This window comes from Takifugu flavidus, chromosome 9, assembly GCF_003711565.1.
Source record: "Takifugu flavidus isolate HTHZ2018 chromosome 9, ASM371156v2, whole genome shotgun sequence".
Classification (NCBI taxonomy): Eukaryota; Metazoa; Chordata; class Actinopteri; order Tetraodontiformes; family Tetraodontidae; genus Takifugu; species Takifugu flavidus.
The window spans coordinates 9,363,667-9,377,742 of NC_079528.1; the positions used below are offsets into that span (position 1 = coordinate 9,363,667).

General features: G+C 51.8%; 1 protein-coding gene across 1 annotated transcript; it reads left to right on the forward strand.

Moving 5' to 3' along the window:
* Window positions 1-29: 29 nt before the first annotated feature.
* On the forward strand, window positions 30-5,072 carry neurog1 (neurogenin 1). The gene has a single exon (XM_057043549.1). It carries the CDS (start codon window positions 4,249-4,251, stop codon window positions 4,792-4,794), a length of 546 nt encoding a protein of 181 aa, XP_056899529.1. The 5' UTR covers window positions 30-4,248; the 3' UTR covers window positions 4,795-5,072.
* Window positions 5,073-14,076: the final 9,004 nt, after the last annotated feature.

The window sequence follows — 14,076 nt, forward strand, 5'->3', positions numbered from 1 at the left end:
TAGTTACAGACACGTTACAAGCAGGAAAGCAGCACCGGACTGCGTCGAATCCCAAGTGTTTTGTTCCTACCGCCAGCAGGAGGCGCTGTTGGTCTGGTCTGCCAGGCCGGGTCGTGAACTTCCACCAGTCTTCAAATGTAACGTGTTTTAATCTGTGTACAGTGATCCCTCGTTTATCGCGGGAGTTGCGTTCCAAAAATAACACGCGAAAAGTGAAATCCGTGAAGTAGTCAGCTTTATTTTTTTTTTTATTATTTTACAATGCAATACTGAACTATAGAATGAAACCAAAAATCAAAATCTGTTTTAAAGCCCAAAATTGTTTAAAACAATCATTTTAATCTAGTAATACAAGGTTGGAAACATTGTCACTGGCGTATTTCAGTCCCAGCTGTGCCTCTGCGTCCTGACTCCGCTCCGCTGGAGCGTCTGTTTCTACTGAAGGCGCAGGAGTCTTTCTCCCAGAGAAGAACATTGTTATGGGGAGTTGTTGGCGCTCTTTCTTTTTCTGAGCAAGAAGATTTTTATAAACGGATATGCCACCTTCGATTATATTTGAGAACTGCAATGAACGACTCCCAAAAAAAATCCGTGAAGCAGCGAAGCCGTGAAAGATGAAACGCGATATAGCGAGGGATCATTAAGAACCGTGGCATCATTAAATATCGTTAATCCATTTGATTGTCATTATCAAATTTTTCTGCAGACTGCAGGTTAATGTATCATCCAGTTACTCGTAGGTCAGACCAGGTCACCGTTCCCTTACATTCAGCTTCTCCAGGACTTGATGGAAGATTGAAATCCTCCATTGTGTCCTGGGTCTGCCTAACAATCTCCTGCCCATTGGACATGCCTGGAACACCTCCAGAGAGAGCTACCCAGGAGGCATCTTGATCCAAACCATCTCAAGTGTCTCCCCTCAATGGTAAGGAGCAGCAGATTTACTCTTAACTCCTCTCACATCTCTGAACCCCACTTATGGTGGCTACTCTTCTCTGACCTGTAGTGGGAAAAGCTTTTTCTAACTGAGGACCGTGGCATCAGACTTGGAAGGCCTGATCTTTATCCTGACAGCTTCAAACTCGGCTACAAACATCTAAAGGTCACTGTTTGATGTAGAGCAAAGCACTGCACTTTCTACTTCAAACAGGGACCGAATCTAGAGGTCACCAACTCCCAAATCATTCCCACCACTTGGTGTTGCCAAGACGTTCTGGTGCCGTCAGACACCTCAGCTAACACTGATATTGTGTTCCAGTGGTACACAACTACATGTCTCATCTTTTAGCCGGCGCAGGAGCAGCTGAGGAACTTCTGCTGATGCTGCAGACTTTCCTGGACCCAAACAGAAGGTTGAACAGAAACTTTAGAAAAGAACAAACCTGAAACTTTCTCTGCACAAAAGCTGAAACCTCCTAACTTTTTCTCACTTGTCACATTAACACTATAAGAATTCTGGGAAATGTGGGCGGCTCCAAATGCCCCCGAGCTTTCAAATGTAAATGAAGTAGACATATGGAGAGGAGGTGTCTGGTCTCTGGACCTCCTAAAGTTCCACATTGTATGACAAATCACGTTCAGGCGGTCTCCCCCCAACACACACAAACACACACACACAGACACACACACAAGCACAACAGCTTCATTAGGAGGAGTTGGGACTCCGCTCCTTCTCTCCTCCTCAATGACTCCTTTGTTGAAGTGAACTCACAACCATATGCTCACTCACTCTCTCGCACTCTCTCACTTTTTCTGCATCTCTCTTGCAGGAAGTGATGTCATTACTATGGTGTCATTCACATAGTTTGATAAAGATTTCTATATTATGTCACATTATTATTGTATAAATCTGTCACCATGGAAACCAGGATAACCACTTCAACTATTCTGAAGTACCAGGAAGAGAATTGGAAGGAAATTGCAAGTTAGCTGGTTGATATCTGGAAGGTCCTTTATGCTGTACATCTTAAGAGGAACACACCTCCTCCTCCCTGTCCTTTATCATCAATCTGTTTCTATTGAGGTGTCGCAGGTTGGTGATAATTTACTTCAGCTTTGCAGAACATCAGCCTGCACAGATGCTTCATTCATTGCTTATATCGCCATGACAACACTAAACAATTCTCCTGAAGGTCCAGTCCTGTTTCCACCTTAGATGTCTACTGGGGAGGATGAGCTGACCCGACCACCTGAACTCATGTCAGTAGCTCCACCCCTTCCTCCGCCGTTGCACCTGTTGTCAAGAACTTGGATTTCTGTTGTTTTTGGGCAGGGAGACAAAACAGGGAACTCTGAATTCAGTTGACTAAATTCAACTGGTCACTTTTTCTACTCCTCCAGTCCCAAAGATTATTTGCGCTTGTGTGTGTGTGTGTGTGTGTGTGTGTGTATTTGTTAGTGAGAGAAAGAGAGCAACTGAGTGTGTGATTTTCTCACGTGTTTCACTTCATTGACATTCAGTCACATCTCGTGTTGCTGAGTCTTAATCCTGTCAGAGCTTCACCCCAGACAGACCTCTCACTCCTTCTTTGTTCAGTCTCTCTCACACACACACGCACACACACACACACACACACGCCAGTGTGTTGAGCTGTCCACACGTCCAGCAGTCAGCCAATAGAGTGTGTGTTGGGAAACAACTGCACACAACAGCAGGAAGAAACACCAGGTCTGTTCCGCCTGTTGAGCAGGTTTGTTTAACTCTGATTTTGTCGCTCTGTCTTTCGTATCGTCGCCTCTTCAGCTGTCGTCTGGATATTTTTTATGCTTCTGAAGACATTATTTGTCTTTCGTGCAGAGTTTTAACAATAGATGATCAAGTTGTATGAACTTTCTTCCAGTCTGTTGTTGATATTTTCACCTCATAAAAAGTCACCATTCCAGACAGCTGAGCATCGCCGGTGCCGGTGCCGGTACCGGTACCGGCACCGGCGCCGGTATCGGTGCCGGAGCTGGACGGGCTCCAGAGACGGGCTCGGCTCGACACTGCAGCTGGGGCAGGATTTTAAACTTTGTTTGTCCTACGTGGTCTTCACGGGGCCCTACAGAGCCTGGCTGTGTTGCTCCAGTATGATGACTGGGACGTGGCGAATGGTGCAGACCAGGAGCAGGTTTTGGGGCCAGCCCCTCAGAATGCTGTGCTGGCCCTGGTCCTGGATGATTTGTGTTCAGACTGACTGTGGTTTTGTCCTGCTGAGCAGAATTTGAATGAAAATGAGGCAGCAGAGCGACTGAAGCAGAAAGAATCAGGACAAAGACGCTGAGGGACGAGGACAAACCCAGAGCCCGGTGAAAAGAAGTCCACAATGGAACAATCCTCTTCCAATGGCTTTGATATATTATACAGGCTGAAGACCCCAAACATTGTGTAATTATTTCTAAATGAGAGCCCCCTCCCACAGAAAGACTCTGCAGGTCTCACTGCTCTAAATGGAATAATGGATTGAAAATCCTACGGTTGTCTCATAAAGATGTCTTTAAAAAACACTTGAAAACAGTCCAGTACACACACACACACACGCACACACACCTTCACACACACACGCACACACACACACACACACACACAGAGTTCTGGACTAGTTCATCATGAGAGCTCCTCAGTTCCTTGAAAGACCACCAGCATCTGATTCACCAACAGAAGGTAAATTAAGACTTAAACCAAAATTAAACAAGAAGTGAAGAAGCTCTTGAGTAAATATTGAACTGGTTTCAGGCCCGTTCAGGGTCCCAGCTGTAGTAGTTCTGAGATTCTTTTACTAACAAAAATGTTGCACAAGAAAAAACCCACAACACGGCTTTGCAGAGTGGTGCCACGACAGTGGGGGGTTGGCTGCAGGTTCGGGTGTTCGCGTGGCTGCTCGCTGGTTCTGATTGGCTGGCTGTGATCACCGGCACGCTTCTCTTTGGGGGCGTCATTCCATTATGTTAATCAGGTGCTCCGCGGCACGGGGCAGACCTGCCGTAGCATCTCCTCCTCCTCCTGCGGCTGGCAGGGGGCCTGGGACCCGGGGCGGGGGGTGCGTCTTTGTCCCACCACAGTATTTAAGCGGGGTGAGGTCGGTCGTGTGCCAGGCTCTCCGGCTCACACGAGCTGATCCGGGGCGAAAAGACGCACAGAGGCGCGTGCCATTTGACCTGAAGCCAAAAGTGCAGATCAGATTGTTCGACCTCAGGTGAGTCCCTGCGCACGAGAACCTCCACTGTGTGTGCGCTCGGACCTGCAGCAGCTCCTGACGGACCCTGGACATGGACCGCGTCTTCTCCGACATCGACAGTAACAGCTGTGACGTCTTCACGCACACTGACGATGAAGAGTCCCGCAACAGCGTGTGCGCCGAGCAGTCACAGAAGAAGCGGCGCCGCAGCCGTGCGCGCTGCGAAACGGCGGTGCACGCGGTGAAGAAGAACCGGCGCCTGAAAGCCAACGACCGCGAGCGGAACCGGATGCACAACCTGAACGACGCGCTGGATGCGCTGCGCGGCGTCCTGCCCGCCTTCCCGGACGAGACCAAGCTGACGAAGATTGAGACGCTTCGCTTTGCTCACAACTACATCTGGGCTCTGTCGGAAACCATCCGCATCGCCGACCTGCAGGCGGCCCGGCCCGGAGACCCCCTGCGCCTCACCGATGCTCCGAGCCCCGCCAGTGACTCCGCCTGTTCCTGGAGCTCCAGCGGCTCGCCCCCGTACTGCTCCTCGAGCCCCGGAAGCCCATCCACACCGGAGGACTACAGCCTCCTCCCGCAGGACGCTCTGTTCGGCTTCCGCTGCTTCGCCTCGGGAGTGTACTGAGGAAGAGGAGGAGCGGCTACTCTTCCTCCACTCGTCCCCAAATCTGCACTCCCCTCCATCCCTCCATCCCGCTAGTTTGTGGAGGTCAAAAGTCAAAGGACAATTAGCAGGAATGCTGCAAGCTCGCCCAACACCCGTCCCCTTTTGTTGTTGGTTTTATTTATTTGACTTATTCTGTTTGGTCACGTGATGATGAAACTTGGATTTTGTACATATACAGATTTTTTATCCTATTTACCTGTTTTTCTATTGAATAAATCTCTAACTTTTTATAAAAATGTTAACGTCATCCCGCCTCTTCATGACACCCGCTGAGTGATATAATCGATACTTAAGAATGACGGACACATTTATATTCACGCACAGACTGCGCACAAATGACCGAAAAGAGAGTGCGTGTGGGCGCGTGTGCTTGGGGGTTAATCCCCAGTATTCCCGTTCTTGCACGTGCACAGACTAGAATATATCAAGGGACACGTGGGGGGACATGGTCACATTGTTCTTGCTTTGGATTTATGACGTCACATTCAGTGTGCGTGTCACCTGATTAACGTGTAAATCCCGTAGGTGAACGAAATGATTCACTTTAGTTCTTTTTTAAAAAAAAAGAAGTGAGAGCAGCTTTCATAAGTTTAGATGTGAAGTTCTGCGTGCCACTTAATTCATGTGTAAACAAAGTGTTTTCTTATTATTTTGAACACTCAGCACAGAAGGAAAAGGCCCTCCGCAGCGCCCCCTGTGGCCGTGGCCTGTAAATGCTGCTGTAGCAGCCAAGCCTCTTTCACTTCTCCATCGAGGGATCTTCCACATCCTCCCTCACGAAAGTCTTGGCTTCTGTCAGGATCCTGGACATCTGGTCCTCTGAGTTCTATCAGACCAGGAGTCTGTGAACACCAGGAAGAACCTCCGTCCGTCCGTCCGTCCGTCCGTCCGATCTAGACAAACAGATCTATGGTGGGTCTGAGGTGTGTTTATGATCATCATCCATCTGTAGAAGCCCAATGATTCCTTCTTCCCTCGAGGTGTCAGATGGTTCCACTGGCTGCAAAACTGCCCCAAAGCCTGATGGAACCACAAGATGCTTCAGAGCTTCTCACCAGATTCTGTGTCCTTTTTTCTCTAACAGACTGCAGCTGCAGCAAAGAATTCTAGCAGAACCTCAGAGTCCCACTGGACTCAGGCTTGTTTAGCAAATGTTCGGAGCTGAATTCTGTGGCGAGAATGCTGGACAGGTGTTCTTCACTGCAGGTGATATTTGTGCAGGTGGAGCTGAACAGTTGAACACAACTCCAGAGCCTTATCGCTATAGGAGACGTTCTTCAGGCTCAAGGGAGGTGGAAACATTGGAAAAACCCAGAGACAAGAGGAACTTCCTGTTTCTGTAAGCAGGAACGTCTAAGGTTGGTAATTAGCATCAGCTAACTGAGGCTAATGGTCAAATACTGACCTTGAAATGACACCGAAGTTGATGACTAATGAGCTGTTATTGGACAAATGTCTCTTTCATATCTCAACCAAGTTATTTACCTGTTTACCTGTTTACCTGCCACCAAACTCAACCTCCCCTTGAGGCTGTTCCTGTCATTCACATTGAACATTGAAGGAGGAGAGGAGAGGAGAGGAGAGGAGAGGAGAGAGAGGAGGGGAGGGGAGGGGAGGGGAGGAGGGGAGGGGAGGGAGAGGAGAGGAGGGGAGGGAGAGGAGGGGAGGGAGAGGAGAGGAGAGGAGAGGAGGGGAGAGGAGAGGAGGGGGGAGAGGAGGAGAGGAGAGAGGAGAGGAGGGGGGAGAGGAGGGGAGGGGAGGGAGAGGAGAGGAGAGGAGGGGGGAGGAGAGGAGAGGGAGGAGACTAGAGGAGGGGGGAGAGGAGAGGAGAGGAGAGGAGAGGAGGGAGGAGAGGAGAGGAGGAGAGGGAGGAGACTAGAGGAGGGGGAGAGGAGAGAGAGGAGAGGAGAGGAGAGGAGAGGAGAGGAGAGGAGAGGAGAGGAGAGGAGAGGAGAGGAGGAGACTAGAGGAGGGGGAGAGGAGAGGAGAGGAGAGGGAGGAGACTAGAGGAGGGGGGAGAGGAGAGGAGGGAAGGGGAGGGGAGGGAGAGGAGAGGAGAGGAAACCAGACCCAGCAGGGTTCCAGCATCCTGGTGATCAGGTGATCATGGTTCTGGACCCCGGCAGCCTCAACCTCTAGCAGCACAGCTAAGATGTTAAACTAATGATTAGATAATTATTTCTATATTATTATATATAATTATTATATAACCTAATGATTAGACGACCCCCTAAGTATGATAATCTGTCTGTCTATGATAGTAACTGGAACTACAGAATTAGTAACAATAAGCTTCATCAAAGAGGAAGGTTTTAAGTCTGATCTTAAAGTAGCGATGGAGTCAGCCTCCCGTACCTGGACAGGGAGCTGGTTCCATAGCAGGGGGGCCTGGACAGGGAGCTGGTTCCATAGCAGGGGGGGCTGGACAGGGAGCTGGTTCCATAGCAGGGGGACCTGGACAGGGAGCTGGTTCATAGCAGGGGGACCTGGACAGGGAGCTGGTTCCATAGCAGGGGGACCTGGACAGGGAGCTGGTTCCATAGCAGGGGGGCCTGGACAGGGAGCTGGTTCCATAGCAGGGGGGCCTGGACAGGGAGCTGGTCCATAGCAGGGGGGCCTGGACAGGGAGCTGGTTCCATAGCAGGGGGGCCTGGACAGGGAGCTGGTTCCATAGCAGGGGGACCTGGACAGGGAGCTGGTTCCATAGCAGGGGGGCCTGGACAGGGAGCTGGTCCATAGCAGGGGGGGCTGGACAGGGAGCTGGTTCCATAGCAGGGGGGCCTGGACAGGGAGCTGGTTCCATAGCAGGGGGCCTGGTAGCTAAATGCTCGGCTCCCCATTCTACTCCTAGAGACTCTGGGGGCCACAAGTAGACCAGCATTCTGAGAGCAGAGCGGTCTATTGGGCCGGTAAGGTATCACTAGCTCCTCCAGGTAGGATGGAGCTAGGCCTCTGAGGACCTGGTAGGTCAGGAGAAGGGTAACCCTAACTCTTACCCTAACCCTAACCTAACCCTAACCCTAACCCTAACCATAAAGCTAACCCCTAACCCTAACCCTAACCCTAACCCTAACCCTAACCCTAACCCGAACCCCGAACCTAACCCTAACCCTAACCTAACCCCTAACCTAACCCTAACCCTAACCCGAACCCTAACCGAACCCGAACCCCGAACCGAAACCGAACCCGAACCCGAACCCCGAACCGAACCCTAACCCCGAACCGAACCCGAACACCGAACCCGAACCCCGAAGCGAACCCGAACCCTAACCCCGAACCGAACCCGAACACCGAACCCCGAACCGAACCCGAGCCGAACCCCGAACCGAACCCGAACCCGAACCCGAACCCCGAACCGAACCCGAGCCGAACCCCGAACCGAACCGAACCCGAACCCGAACCCCGAACCGAACCGAACCCGAACCGAACCCGAACCCCGAACCTAACCCGAACCCCGAACCGAACCCGAACCCCGAACCGAACCCGAGCCGAACCCCGAACCGAACCCGAACCCGAACCCCGAACCGAACCCGAGCCGAACCCGAACCCCGAACCGAACCCGAACCCGAACCCCGAACCGAACCCGAACCCCGAACCGAACCCGAACCCGAACCCCGAACCGAACCCGAACCGAACCCCGAACCTAACCCGAACCCGAACCCCGAACCGAACCCCGAACCGAACCCGAACCCCGAACCGAACCCTAACCCCGAACCGAACCCGAACCCCGAACCGAACCCGAACCCCGAACCGAACCCGAACCCCGAAGCGAACCCGAACCCCGAACCGAACCCGAACCCGAACCCCGAACCGAACCCGAACCCCGAACCGAACCCGAACCCCGAACCCCGAACCTAACCCGAACCCGAACCCGAACCCTAACCGAACCCGAACCCGAACCCCAACCTAACCCTAACCCGAACCCGAACCCCGAACCCCGAACCTAACCCGAACCCTAACCTAACCCGAACCCCGAACCGAAACCCCTAACCCTAACCTAACCCTAACCCCGAACCGAACCCTAACCCTAACCCTAACCCTAACCCTAACCCTAACCCCAACCTAACCCTAACCTAACCCTAACCCCGAACCGAACCCTAACCCTAACCCTAACCCTAACCCTAACCCTAACCCTAACCTAACCCTAACCCTAACCCTAACCTAACCCTAACCTAACCCTAACCTAACCCTAACCTAACCCTAACCCTAACCCTAACCCTAACCCTAACCCTAACCCTAACCCCTAAGAGTCCTGAAGAGTTTAAAATATTTGAATAGAAAAGACATAAACATTTGAACATGCAGCAGTAGGTCCATGGGGGGGGGCAGATATAGATCAGGAAACTGGACCTGTGAGCTGCTGTTCAGGTAAACAGATGGAGCTCCACCTACCATCCTCTCTGCCCCCACAAGATAACCTCTGACTCCCCCACCTGCTCCTCCCCCTTCTTCTGTACTCACTGCACCTGTAACCCCCCCCCCACCACTCACCTCAGGGCACAATTTCAACCTGTTCACCCAAAGCAGGTTCTGCACTGATTGGTTGGTCACTCCTCATTGTCCCAGAGACCAGAGTTCAGCAGCCTCAAGCAGCAACGCCAGGAGTCACACACTGCAGCAGTCAAAACACACACACACACACACTAACACACACACACACTAACACACATATATACATTCTAATACACACACACACACACACTAACACATACAGTATATACACATACTAATACACACACATATACACATACACATACACACACTAACACATATATATACACATACTAATACACACACATACACACACTAACACATATATACACATACTAATACACACACACACACTAACACATTTATACACATACTAATACACACACATACACATACTCATACACACACTAACACACATATACACATGCTCATACACACACACACTAACACATATACACATACTCATACACACACACACTAACACATATATACACATACTCATACACACACACACAGGGTTTAGGGTTAGTAGTTAGGGTTAGAGGGTTAGGGTTAGGGTTAGGGTTTAGGGTTAGGGTTAGGGTTTAGGGTTAGGGTTAGTGGTTAGGGTTAGGGTTAGGGTTAGTGGTTAGGGTTTAGGGTTAGGGTTAGGGTTAGTGGTTAGGGTTAGGGTTAGGGTTAGGGTTAGGGTTAGGGTTAGGGTAGGGTTAGGTTAGGGGTTAGGGTTAGGGTAGGGTTAGGGTTAGGGTTAGGGTTAGGGTTAGGGTTAGGGTTAGGGGTTAGGGTTAGGGGTTAGCTTGGTTGTTATGATTCAGAGCTGGGTTTAAGCTCATTTTTAAAGTTTATGCTTCCTCAGCTATCAGTTACACAGCCTAGGAAGTTCCACCAAAGGCCCAACGTTAGTTTGTTCTATCTGGAGCCCACCACACAGGGAGGAACTGGTGTCATCCCCTCAGAGGGTGTCTTCAGACTGTTCTGGTCCTGTAGCCCCACATGGACCCATGTGAGCCCACCATAGCCCCACATGGACCCACGTGAGCCCACCATAGCCCCACAGGGACCCATGTGAGCCCACCATAGCCCCACGTGGACCCATGTGAGCCCACCATAGCCCCACGTGGACCCATGTGAGCCCACCATAGCCCCACGTGGACCCATGTGAGCCCACCATAGCCCCACGTGGACCCACGTGAGCCCACCATAGCCCCACAGGGACCCATGTGAGCCCACCATAGCCCCACGTGGACCCACGTGAGCCCACCATAGCCCCACGTGGACCCACGTGAGCCCACCATAGCCCCACGTGGACCCACGTGAGCCCACCATAGCCCCACGTGGACCCACGTGAGCCCACCATAGCCCCACAGGGACCCACGTGAGCCCACCATAGCCCCACGTGGACCACGTGAGCCCACCATAGCCCCACAGGGACCCATGTGAGCCCACCATAGCCCCACGTGGACCCATGTGAGCCCACCATAGCCCCACGTGGACCACGTGAGCCCACCATAGCCCCACGTGGACCCACGTGAGCCCACCACAGCCCCACGTGGACCCACGTGAGCCCACCATAGCCCCACAGGGACCCATGTGAGCCCACCACAGCCCCACGTGGACCCAAGTGAGCCCACCACAGCCCCACGTGGACCCATGTGAGCCCACCATAGCCCCACAGGGACCCACGTGAGCCCACCATAGCCCCACGTGGACCCATGTGAGCCCCCCACACAGGGAGGAACTGGCTGACGTGTTACTGTTGAGCTGTTTGCTACCCAAAGTGTTTCCAATCAATTTGAAAGTGACCGACTGTAAAAGTTATGATCGTTGATCCTCTTTATCTAAACTCAGAAGGTTCCCCAGAGAACCAGACCACAGTCCGCTGGTGACCCGTCTGAGGAGGAAACAGGGATATTATCTCTATGAAAGTCCTCATAAATATTGTTAATGTATGTGAGTCTGTGTGTGCATGTGAGTGAGTGTGTGAGTGTGTGTGTTATGAGTTCTTAATCAGGGCTGTAGAGGTCAACCCCCCCCCCCCCCCCCCCCCTTTGTCTTGTACAATCACCATGAAATTGTGAACGTCCACTGACTTCAGAGTCATCCAGAGGACGAGGGGCTCGCCATTTAGGCCCCGCCCATCTCTGCCGCTGCATCCTGGTTGAACCTCTGACCTTCCTCCCGCTGAACCACTGAAGCAATTTCCAGAGCAATAATTGGTTTCCATGGTGATGAGGACGGTGCCTCTACAACGTGAACCTAACACGGTGCCATAGGTTCAGATTAAAAGTCCACTTCCTGCTCTTCCTCCTCACTCCTCTTCGTCTGGCAGTGCTCCTCTCGTTCACCTCCTCCTTTTCTTATTGACTCGTAGAATAATAAAGCTTTCAGGAGGATTTCTCTATTTTCTAATTTACCATGAAGAAAAGTATAAATCAGACATTTGAGTGTTGGCAGCGCGGCGGCAGGCTCACAATGGCAGCAAGGAGGCTGAGAAGGAGGGGAGCGCCATAATGTAAAATAGTTAAAAGCTTATTAGAAGTGCTGAAAGGCAGAGTGATTTCCACTTTGTTTCGGAACACCCTGAGCTCATCCTTTCAAGTGATTGTGAAGGGGCAATTTAAATCTCTTTGGGCCCATATGAATGAAGGCCCCTCTTAAAGCTCCTTTATAAGCCGGCAAATTCCCCACAGGCGTCTGCCCTTTAGCTCCATTACTGATTTACCCCCAGCATTCATCCGCAGCCTTCTGCTGCCATTGTTAGAGGGTTAGACTGCACCTGACGGCAGCTACAGGGACACTGCTGAGGCAGCCGGAGACGGAGACCAGCGCTAAACTACAGCCGCTAAACTACAGCCGCTAAACTACAGCTGCTAAACTACAGCTGCCACAGCGACACTGCTGAGGCAGCCAGAGACGGAGACCAGCGCTAAACTACAGCTGCTAAACTACAGCCGCTAAACTACAGCTGCCACAGCGACACTGCTGAGGCAGCCAGAGACGGAGACCAGCGCTAAACTACAGCTGCTAAACTACAGCCGCTAAACTACAGCTGCCACAGCGACACTGCTGAGGCAGCCAGAGACGGAGACCAGCGCTAACTACAGCCGCTAAACTACAGCTGCTAAACTACAGCCGCTAAACTACAGCTGCCACAGCGACACTGCTGAGGCAGCCAGAGACGGAGACCAGCGCTAAACTACAGCGCTAAACTACAGCCGCTAAACTACAGCTGCTAAACTACAGCCGCTAAACTACAGCTGCCACAGCGACACTGCTGAGGCAGCCAGAGACGGAGACCAGCGCTAACTACAGCTGCTAAACTACAGCTGCTAAACTACAGCCGCTAAACTACAGCCACTAAAACAGCTGCCACAGCGACACTGCTGAGGCAGCCAAGAGACCAGCGCTAACTACAGCTGCTAAACTACAGCCGCTAAACTACAACTGCCACAGCGACACTGCTGAGGCAGCCGGAGACGGAGACCAGCGCTAACTACAGCTGCTAAACTACAGCCGCTAAACTACAGCGCTCTAAACTACAGCTGCCACAGCGACACTGCTGAGGCAGCCAGAGACCAGCGCTAACTACAGCTGCTAAACTACAGCTGCTAAACTACAGCTGCTAAACTACAGCTGCCACAGCGACACTGCTGAGGCAGCCAGAGACGGAGACCAGCGCTAAACTACAGCTGCTAAACTACAGCTGCTAAACTACAGCTGCCACAGCGACACTGCTGAGGCAGCCAGAGACGGAGACCAGCGCTAACTACAGCCGCTAAACTACAGCCGCTAAACTACAGCCGCCAAACTACAGCTGCTAAACTACAGCTGCTAAACTACAGCTGCCACAGGGACATGCTGAGGCAGCCAGAGACGGAGACCAGCGCTAACTACAGCCACTAAACTACAGCCGCTAAACTACAGCTGCCACAGGGACACTGCTGAGGCAGCCAGAGACGGAGACCAGCGCTAACTACAGCTGCTAAACTACAGCTGCTAAACTACAGCTGCTAAACTACAGCTGCCACAGCGACACTGCTGAGGCAGCCAGAGACGGAGACCAGCGCTAACTACAGCCACTAAACTACAGCCGCTAAACTACAGCTGCTAAACTACAGCTGCTAAACTACAGCTGCCACAGTGACACTGCTGAGGCAGCCAGAGAGGAGACCAGCGCTAACTACAGCTGCTAAACTACAGCTGCTAAACTACAGCTGCTAAACTACAGCTGCTAAATACAGCTGCCACAGGGACACTGCTGAGGCAGCCAGAGACGGAGACCAGCGCTAAACTACAGCTGCTTAACTACAGCTGCTAAACTACAGCTGCTAAACTACAGCTGCCACAGCGACACTGCTGAGGCAGCCAGAGACGGAGACCAGCGCTAAACTAAGCCGCTAAACTACAGCCGCTAAACTACAGCCGCTAAACTGCAGCTGCTAAACTACAGCCGCTAAACTACAGCTGCTAAACTACAGCTTCTAAACTACAGCCGCTAAACTACAGCCGCTAAACTACAGCTGCCACAGCAACACTGCTGAGGCAGCCAGAGACGGAGACCAGTGCTAAACTACAGCTGCTAAACTACAGCCGCTAAACTACAGCCGCTAAACTGCAGCTGCTAAACTACAGCTGCTAAACTACAGCTGCCACAGCGACACTGCTGAGGCAGCCAGAGACGGAGACCAGCGCTAACTACAGCCGCTAAACTACAGCCGCTAAACTACAGCCGCTAAACTGCAGCTGCTA

What these genes read in the sequence shown, in the direction of transcription:
- neurog1 (XM_057043549.1), top strand. Translation starts at nt 4,249, where the DNA reads ATGGACCGCGTCTTCTCCGACATCGACAGTAACAGCTGTGACGTCTTC.